General features: G+C 27.0%; 1 protein-coding gene and 1 long non-coding RNA gene across 2 annotated transcripts in view; one reads left to right on the top strand and one right to left on the bottom strand.

Moving 5' to 3' along the window:
* LOC117181813 overlaps positions 1-5,529 on the top strand; it is a 38,014-nt gene extending 32,485 nt beyond the window's left edge. The window contains exon 3 of the long non-coding RNA XR_004468177.1: positions 5,327-5,529. This is a non-coding gene — a long non-coding RNA (uncharacterized LOC117181813). The remainder of the gene's footprint in view (positions 1-5,326) is intronic.
* On the bottom strand, positions 5,177-6,911 carry LOC117181811. Its single transcript, XM_033374782.1, has 5 exons — positions 6,782-6,911; positions 6,405-6,451; positions 5,706-5,789; positions 5,533-5,620; positions 5,177-5,407 (listed from the first exon to the last, which is right to left on the bottom strand). The coding sequence occupies exons 1-5, from the start codon at positions 6,813-6,815 to the stop codon at positions 5,313-5,315; spliced, it is 348 nt and encodes a 115-aa protein (XP_033230673.1). The 5' UTR covers positions 6,816-6,911; the 3' UTR covers positions 5,177-5,312.
* Between the last annotated feature and the right edge of the window lie 3,570 nt (positions 6,912-10,481).

Here is a 10,481-nt window from a genome sequence, read left to right as displayed (position 1 = left end):
AAATACATTTAAATATTTGAGAATCTTTAAAATGCTGTGAAATTTTAGAATGAAAAAGTGTACTTTCTGATTTGCCATTTTTGTTATGCATAAAAAAATTAATTTTTTTGAAACCCCACACACGAGAGAAATAAGAAGACTTAAAAATATACCAAAGGCTAAGCCAAACTTTAAGCCGTTTCGAAAGTTATCGTGCTGACAAACTAAAAATCTACAGACTAACAGACAGACAGAATAATTTAAAAAATATGTTTTTCTGTATTAGGCGACAGTTCAGGGTTCTCAGTTATTAAATTTTATTTTATAAAATGAAAAATAATTATTAACTCACTTGAGAAAGAATCGCGAAAATTTGTACTAATAATCGATATATTCTGTAGATATTTTATATGTCGAAAGATATCAATACAAATATTTAAAAATATCCTTAGAATTATCTCAGGGCGTCTACTCAAATTCTGTAAAAAAATTCCCTGAAAATTCTAGGTTGATGCCAGGTATCTATATATTTTCCCAAGGTAAAATTTTCCTGAATAATGAGCCACACAAACATTAAATATCACATTGTTTAAAGCAATTCTGATTCTAGATCCCATAAAAAGTATTACATAATACTTTTAAAAAAACCTTCCGTTATCCATCTGTAAATGTTATAATGGTAGTTAACTAAGTTTATTAAAAAGGATAAGAAAGTAGGAATAAATAAAACGTGGTCCATAAAAGTATACTTCCAAAAATATCTGCCCTACAAATTGTTCCTTTTGATGTCAAAATGTCCCCTGAATATTGTCATTATTAATAAAAAAAAATTTAGGGATCCCTCAAGTCTATTTTTGCACAAAATTTCTTTTTTAATTTTCACCATTAATTTATAATTTTACTTCAGTACATATTCATTTTATCGTTTTTCTATCCTAAAGTGAAAAAAAAAACATTAAAGAAGAAAAAATAAGGATATTTTTTAGACCACTATAATAAGTATAGAACAATTACGCAAGTTAATTATGAAGAATCTTTTTCTTTGTTCTTATAAATATATAACTGTATAGGAACGGTATAATTTTTGTAAAAGAAATCTAATAGTGCTTCTTAATTCATAAAAGTAACTTTATAGAAGGACAAAAAATTTCCTGATGGTACAAGCTTTTAGGAAAGTTATAATTACCAATAAAAAAATCCAACTCTTAACGGAAAATGCCTTTAATATATTGAACTCTAACTTACTTCACCCTACGAGAAAAATGAGCTTCCTCATTATTTGTTGTAAATTGTTTTTCACTATTTTAATAGTTGCTTAAAATTCGGAGCATGTTTAACATATTCATATTTTCAGTAAAATATATTCAGAAAGAAATTCTCTTCGAACCTCCTGAAAAATGTGCAATTCTATCAGACAAAAATGTTGAATATTTCATTTCAAAATTAAAATGAAATAATATTGATTAACTATTCATTATTTAAAGTAATTAAAATAAAATAATAAATATGGCAATGTGAACCTGCTAAATTTTGAATTTTCTACGCAATTTTAAATTTTTAATATTTTACTTACTCTTAGAGTAGACACAGAATGTAATTCAATTTTCTATTAGATACCACGACTTTTCTAGTGTCTAAATTTTGAAGGAAATAATCCTATAACAACATTTTTCTTCAAATAACACTAGCTATCATTCATTGCATTTTATCTTCCCAATAATCTATATCTAGAGCTTTCTTAACTTATCATTTGTGGGGTAGACGCTGGACCGAAATCCGGGAAATGACTGGGAATTTTTGAAGACCGGAAAAAGCTGAAAAATGAGTATGATTGTGAATTTATTTATTCGCAAGGAATTTCACAAATTTTCAGAAGAACCATCTATCAAATCATTTGGAATATCACAAATATCATATCATTTAATTTTCAACGCTTAATTCAAAAATCTTTTATTTTACAATTTTTCGTTTTAGGTCGTCATTTTTAAACTTAAATTTTCCAATTGAAAGAATTAAAAAAAATTAAATTGTCTGATTCAAACTTTATAAACTAATTTTAATGTAAAAATAACTTAAAATTAATATATTCATTAATTAGGAGATTTTATTTTATGTAAATTCCTATTTAAATATTGTTTCAGTCGGAAATATTCAATTTTTAACCCATTCAGATCGAAAATTTTTAATTAATAAAATGTCTGATTGAGCAATTATACATTAAATATTCAAAAGTAAACATTTAAAACTGATTCGTTTGCAATAGAAAACCTTGAATGGTAAAAATTTCAGAGTGCAACATTTAAACTTTTAACGTTACAATTGTTATTGTAACGTTAAGTAACAATTGAAAATTATTAATTTGAAAAGACCAAAGTTGAAAAAAATTAAAATTAATTTTGTTATTTAATTTCTTTCCAATTGCAAAAGGAACTTTTTTAGGTTTACATTGTTATTGTGTGGATAGATGTGAAGTATTGTATTTTTAACATTTTTATCAACCTTGACATAATAAGATTTTCATTGTGTTTGAGGAAAGAATTTTTTATTTTCGTTTTTTTTTTAATTAGAAGAGGATAATTAAAAAATATAGAAAATTCTAATGAGAAGGAAGGAAATTCGTTTTTTAAAGTTTTTCTAAATACGAAGAGGCACTCATTTTAGGACATAGATAGATGATATCTTTACTGCTTTTCAATTGACCTTAGGGTCGATCGTATTTATTTGTTTTGTGTTCTACAATTAATTTAAAAGATATTAATTTATTTTTGATAAAAATTCAAATTAGATTTTGAATATTTTATACTGGACTGACTCACTGGATTAATCAGTAAGGCTAGGTCAATCCATCTTACCTTTCACATTTTAGTTGATCTAAATTCATTGCAATCTATATTTTCCAAAGAAACTTTTTTTTATTAAGTTTTTATTGAGTTTGAAGAGGGACATATTTCATTCCTTCATATTTTTATTAATGCAAGTTGAAATTGAAGATTATTTTTAATTTAGAGAATTTAAAACGATAGCGCGAATTCATATTTTTTATCCAGAGATCTTTAGACAATTTAATTTATCAAAGTGTGAAGGTTAAAGTTTTGCAGTTTAATTACACTTAATTGAAAATTTTCAATTGAAAAGTGCCAAAAGCTTCTATTTTACATGCGTAAATTATTGAGTGTTTACTCAAAAAATTTCCAAATCAAAGTTGGTTTAAACTTTAATTTAAATTTCACCAGTTACGCACATTTTTGTACTACAAACAAACGCAATATTAAAGAGATTTGGCAGGGAATCCCAAGTCATGAGCCCAATACAGTCGGTCAGATGGTGTAATCGTCGCGAGCTCGGCTATAGACGGAATAGCTCGGAAGCCTTCGGGCGGTTTTAGTATAGTCTTTTAGAATTTTCGCAAATCCTAGTTATAGGTATTACTAGCGGCACTCGTTTGAATACACATTCTTATTCAGGAATAATAAAATTTCGTACATCTCTTATAACTTATGTTACGTAAAATTCTTACTTTTGACGATATTTTTTTACCAAACTTGTTATTGACCATTGTTAGTTTTTCACACTCACCATTTTCAAACAGCAAATAAGACTTTTTCTACACGTAAATACTAGTTTTTGCTCTCTTAAATTTATGATAATACATACAAAAATGCCATCATCTCTTATTATAGTAGGAATCTTTATAGCACTACCCCGATTGTTCCTAAATTCTTACATTTTATTTTTATTGTACATATAGAATGAATCAAATGTCTCGAAAATTTGTTTCTCCCCCTAAAAATTATGACTATTAGTCTAATAGAATATTTATTAACATTGGTTAATTAATGTTTTATTATTTAAACAAATGGGATTTGTTTAAACAATTTTTTTCGAAATTTCGTTTTTTCCTTAAAAATTATTACTATTGGTCTAGTGGAATATTTATTAACATTTTTTCATTAATTTTTAATTGTTTAAACAAATGGAATTTCTGTAAATAATGTTTGTATCAAAAATTATTAATATTTCTTCAGTGGAATATTTATCAAATATTTTATTACTGATAAATTAATTATTATTAAATTAATTATTAATTTACATTAATAATTACAGATAAATATTCCACTTTACCAACAGTAATAATTTTTATTTTAAAAAACATTGAAACGAAATTATGTCAACAAATTTCTTTTTTTTTATCATTGAAAATGAATGAATCAATAATATTGAATATTCCACTAGACTGACAGTAGTAATTTTTAGTAAAAAAAAAGTTTTCGAAAGAAAATATTTAAACAAATTACATTTATTTAAATAATAAAAAATTAGTCAAACCCATATATATGATATATGAAATTCTTCGTTGAATAATTCTCTACAGGCCTTCATACTTTCCCGTCACATTTTTTCAAACCCTAAAAAATTATTCCAAAAACACAAAAAAGTGACTTTTCCCCATGCATTTTACATGGGAAACTTCAAGTCAAAACCGGCACCTGTTAAAATCGAAAAATAAAAAAATACAAAATTAGGGAATTTCTTTTTTCAGATTTGGAATGAAATTGGGGTCTTGTGCAAATATAAAAATCATTTAAAAATCTTGTAATGTGTAATAATTTATTCGTCGTATTTCAGTATCGTGTGTCATAATTCGTTATTTGAATGCATAAGACAGTTTAAGAGTCAAACATGAAATAAAAAATGGGTACGCGTCTTACAGTATGTTATGGCCTAATTTTCTATCTGAATACACAAAACCGTTTCAGATGTAAACATTATGTATCATTAAAAAGCTTAAACATTATTGCGCCATTATATACGCAGTATTTTATCCATGTAAGAAATTAGAAAAGTAGCATAATACAACTTTGAAATTAAAAAATTGTTCCCGAAATTTGGCCAATTTTGTAAGAATGAAAAAATATGAATAATTTAAATATTCTCTTAAGTTATGATTATCTTCTGAAATTAGGAACAATGCTGAAAAGCCTTAGGATTATTCAAAATATACATATTTTTCATTAGCATTCAAAAGATTTGGAAATCATCAGTTTTTATTTCTAACATAGTTTAAAAAAATATAAAAGTGTTTTGATATGAAAATGATAACATTTTCTGGTTACACTGGATTATAATAATTTGCGTAAAAAAATGCATGAGTTGGCACTAATTGCAATCTTTATCTGAAATGATAAAACCATTCAAATTATCTCACTTAAGTGTTTTATTTCATGTATTGCAGATGTATACATTGGCGCTGTGAACCACCAAAATTTACTAATAGGTTTAAGCTTCACCCGATGTTAAAAAATTTCCACCTCAGATTCAGGATATTAATAGTTTTATTCTTCTTTAGGAGGAGCCAATGGATCATTTTCTTCAGGAGGGGGAGCTGAACCCTTTTCTTCACATGGACCATGAGATGCTACATAAATTTCTGAAATAATTATAAGTATACGTTATTATGATATTTCTAAACAATATCCGTTTTATTAAATAAATTCATTGAACCTTTTGAAGGTTTGTGAAAAAATTGTTTATTCTAATCGAAATAGTTCTTACTTTTTCCACACATTTGGTAACAGGTCAATGCATTTGGACATCCATAAGTTTTACCATCAGTTGCGCAAATTGGGTCGTCTTGACAATTCTAGAAGAATTATTTGATTTATTCATAAGAATTTTTTGTTTGCAAGATTTTAATGATTATGTCCTGTTAGAGGTTTAATACTTACATCGCATGGTATTAGACATGTTTCGGTCGACTCTATGAGAGGACTTACAGTTCCCAAATCTTTTACATTGACTGTATGAAAGTTCTAGAAATAAGATAATTCTAATTAGCAGTGGTCACATTCTTTAGAGTTTGATAATTTTTCATCACGTATAAATTCTATGCAATGGAAATTTGTGTTAAATTATATAGAGCGCACTGGCAAAAGTAAGAGTAGAATTTTTACGGATCAAGTATGTTTACTATCTGAGCAACATGCATTAACGTATTTATTGAATAATAATTTGATTTTTATGAGTTTAGGAAAAAAGATGAATTGATAATATCTTAAATATCAGAAATAAAAATAACGTATATGGCTCATTCTCTATATTAGGGACACTTTTGAAAAATTTCAACATGTATTATATTAGTACAAAGTCAAATATTTGAATTGTTATACTTGTTTAACAAATAATTAAATTGATATTAATAAAAATAAAAAGAATGGTAAACAACGAGAATTTTAAGGTGTAAAAATATATAAAAAGTTTTATTTTATTAACATTAGCTCCAAAAGCCCTTCTCAGAATATTTATGGGGTAAAATAATCCACAAATCGTTGATGTTAATTCAGAGGGAAATAAAAATGACTGAAATAAGTAGAATTACTGGTATGAGAGAAATTTTAAACAACTGTTCTTAGTAAAATGAAACTCACCTTATCGTCCTCAACAACAGGAATTGCAAAGCAGGTCGCTGCTATGACTGTAAAAAATAAAAATAAATTTATTTAAAATGTTCTGAAAGATTTTCTATCGTTTTACAAAATTTCAGCAAGATACAATTATTTAGAATAAAAATAAGAAGGCAAAATCATTGTAAGAATAATCATTAAATAAAACTTTACTTATTCAAAGTAACATACCATATATCATATAATTTATTCATTTTAATTGATTTATTAATAATTAATTATTTAATCTTCACTGTATGTGTAAAAACAGGTCTTTCTAAACCCAGAATTTATATACTGTGATTCTTGAGTATAATATGTTATCATAAGAAAAATGTAATTTTTAATAGATAATGACTTACTCAGTAAGAAAGCAACTGCCACTTTTTCTGTCATCTTAAAATTTGAATCGATTTTAAGATAAACCTTTTTAAAAAGAGTTTTTAAGCGAGACACTCGTATAACTTTGATATTCGACAAGATAGAGGATATTTGGAGTCGTTATCAAAATTTGCCTTTATATAGTATTTCCACAGACCTGACAAACTCGCTATCAGCATATGGCGCATATGTTTCCTCAATTATCGTTTTTATAAAGACATGTGGCATCCACACATATTCATATATATCCAGAAAATTGTTTAGAATATTGTATGAGGTTTTCTACAATTGAGAAACGCTTAATTAAACGAATAAAAAAATCAATACTTCTACCATTAAAAAGCTTCCTCTATGAAAAAGCAAACCCCTCATGATCATAACCATAATCAGAATCAAATGACTTATGGTGTGTTATTTAGCAGTATGAGAAAAATATAACCATTTTGCGAAAAAGAGATATTTTTGGAAATACTCCAAAAACAGTACAAAATGTCAGAATAATGAAAAAGGAATTTTTTGGAAGTCTTTTCAAGGAGAATATCGTTTACTATAAACTTTTACTTCAATCTCGCATATTAAGAAAAATATTACGATTTTTCAGCAGAACGGCTGTCATCTTGTTAATTTTTAAGTTTTTCACAAACATTTATTGGATCCTATCTTAAACATTTTTTTTAGTCTAAAAAGAAAACGTGTACCAAGTTTCACACCTTCTTAACATTCTTAGCATATTACTTTTGTTCCAGAAATATCTTTTTATGAATTCGGCACCAATGTATAATTTTAAAAGCTGCAGTTCTTATTATAATAAAATGACATTTCTTAAAAATATGGACAATAAAATAATAAAAATCTATGTTAAAAAAATATAAGTAGAAAAAATTTAAACTTATTATTTTGCAAATTTTTCGAGTATTTTGAGGCATTCAGATATAAAAAAAATCTCCTTACGATATCCATGCACAATCTGCAGATTCACCAGCGAAGAGAAGTTAAATATACCTATTTTTAGAAATTATAAATCGTTACGATAAAGGCAAGGCCAAAAAATCGCCTAAAACATCATTATTCCGAAATTGTTTCTTGAATATGCAAAGGATGAAACCATTATTTTTCAATATGTTTAATAGTTTAATACATCATAAATTTTTGTTTAAAACAATTTGTCATATCTCATGCGAAGTTAAGAAAAAATACCAATTTATTATTTGCTAAGTACCTGAAAAATATGTTCATAAGCAAGGATATGGAATTTTTTTTGATTGAAAAATCTATAATATAATTTCGCTCGTCAATGCACTGAATATTTAGGTAAAAATAAGAATAGTTGGTAAAACTTAATATTCGAAATATATAATATTTATATATACTTGTTAAATAAGTAGTCATTATTTACCTCATATGTAATTAACATTAATATCTGGAAATAATTAATTATTTTATAATTACGAAGGAAACAAATTAAAAGAAGATATGGCGAAAATAGTGAAGATTTTACGACTACATTATGAAATCACTAATTTTTGTAAAAGTTTCAATGTATCTTGTCGAAGTTTAGTTGGCAAAAAAGCATAAAAATTAAAAAGCTGCGCGCATACTCATTATTAAACAATCAAAGTAAAAAATGACTGAATCAATAAAGAAGTAAACGAACTTTGCCAAATTTTCTACTTTGAAAAAATTTTCTTCTTATATTGCGAAAAGAATTATTTGTTTGAATTTACCTTTTCTTCTATGTTCACTTTGGCACTACTAAATCATATTCCATTTCCAGAGTGTGAATCCTCACCTCTCGAGACCCCCTAAATCCGAAAAAAAGTTCTTGCGTCGGTGTCTATCTGTCGCTGTCGTTGTTGTTATTGTCGTATGTATACCGAATAACTTTCGAAAGACTAATCAGATTCGATTGTGCTATGGCACACGCTTTTATATGCCAAAAGAAAGATTGAGTTCACTAACCAGCTAATTTGGTAAAAATTCAAAAAGTTTGTTGAGACCACTTTTTTCGAGATTTGAAAATTCTATGTACAGTCGTTTGTAGTACACGGAAATACAAACAATATATATTCCTATGGCTTTTTTGAGAACGAAAAAACTGCCAGTTATCTTATTTTCGACAAAAAACTGAAATGAAAATTTATGGTCGAAAAATCCAGGATATGAAAAAAGTCAAGAAAAGTTAAATGATACTTTTTGATGGCTCTACAAGAATATCATAACAACTTTTTGAATTTTGTTAAAATATCGATAATTCAAATTTTGATTGGAAAAATATACTGAATTATTACATTCTCATCATAACGAGAAGGTATTAGTTTTGTGTGAAAACTGACTATCACAAATTTCTATAAATCTCCACATTGCGAGACACCCTAAATAAAAAAACGGATTTACGATGGTGTCTGTCTATCGTCGTCATCATTGTCGTCCTCGTATGCATATCGGATAACTTTCGAAAGGAATGGATTTTGCTATTATGCCATTATGGATAAAAATTCAAAAAGTTAAAACATTTTCAAAATGTTTGACGCCACTTTTTTAGTAGACGAGAATAGAAACAATTTTCCCTAGTGACTTTTTTAATGAAAAAAAAAAACCAGAGTTATAACTTTCTCAAGATGGAAAAAAACGAAAATGAACATTTTACGTCAAACAGCGCATGATATGAAAAAATTCAAAGTAAGAAATACGATACTTTTTTAAGGCTCTACAAGATTATCCTAACAACTTTTTAAATTTTCTTGAAAATTACAAAATCCAAAAGATATGTACGAAAAAAATATGCTGCATGATATCATGAGATATGTGAACCATGTTTCAGCGTATAGCTAAGAATAAAATTGGATGCAAAATAAGAAGCAATATTAAAGTAATTATGATAAGTATAATTTGTACTTTATTCAGCAATATTTTTGAATAAGCAATCCCAGGACGAGTTATAGAAATAAATTTAATATTCATTTGATATAAAAGTGTAGAAAATACTTTAGAAAAGTTAAAATTTTGTTCAAAAGTAAGATACGTGATGAGAATGTATTCGGTAAAGCCGAAGGAGCTTTAACAAAAGCGAGTTTAATATCACGAAATTGTAGTTGTCCATGCTTTGATCTTTAATTTTAACGGGCATGTGCACAAATTTGGAAGAGATAAGAAGACCGAGCGCTTAGGACTTAGTAAAATTAAGCGCGAAGCCAGAGAAACAACAGTCGCGTGCTCTAGTCGCGCTCAAATGAGCGAGTCCGGCGCAACACGTGATGACAATTTTACCGCGCGGCGGGCAGATTTTTTTTTAATATCAATCAATATAACAAATTTATAATTTTTGTTGAATTTAACTGTTTGATTATAAATAAAAATATGTGTGTTTGATATACAAGGTGGACCATTTTAATCTATGGCGGCAAATATCTCAGAAAACACGTCAGATACAGAAAAATGTTTCAGAAAAAGTCGTAGGAGACAAAGGGAGACATTCTTTGGCACCAATGTGCTTGACTTTGGAAGCAATTTTAAAGGTTGTTTGAAGGTCAAAGTGATTTTTTTGTAATGGAATCCGCTAATTTTTACCCCGGATTTGGAAAGAGCGAAGTTTATTATTATTATTATTATTATTATTATTATTATTATTATTATTATTATTATTACACCATTAAGCCGTTTCCCTTTCGTGGTAGGCATGTC

This window comes from Belonocnema kinseyi, chromosome 10, assembly GCF_010883055.1.
Source record: "Belonocnema kinseyi isolate 2016_QV_RU_SX_M_011 chromosome 10, B_treatae_v1, whole genome shotgun sequence".
Classification (NCBI taxonomy): domain Eukaryota; kingdom Metazoa; phylum Arthropoda; class Insecta; order Hymenoptera; family Cynipidae; genus Belonocnema; species Belonocnema kinseyi.
Note: the sequence above shows the minus strand (reverse complement) of the source record. Positions and strands in the feature narration are given on the sequence as shown.

Bases quoted from the DNA above. Each gene is read 5' to 3' on its own strand.
- LOC117181811 (XM_033374782.1), bottom strand. From the start codon at position 6,815: ATGACAGAAAAAGTGGCAGTTGCTTTCTTACTGA. The intron at 6,452-6,781 runs GTAAGTCATTAT...TATTTTTTACAG, and splicing joins GGCAGTTGCTTTCTTACTGA to TCATAGCAGCGACCTGCTTT. The intron at 5,790-6,404 runs GTGAGTTTCATT...TCTTATTTCTAG, and splicing joins CTGTTGTTGAGGACGATAAG to AACTTTCATACAGTCAATGT.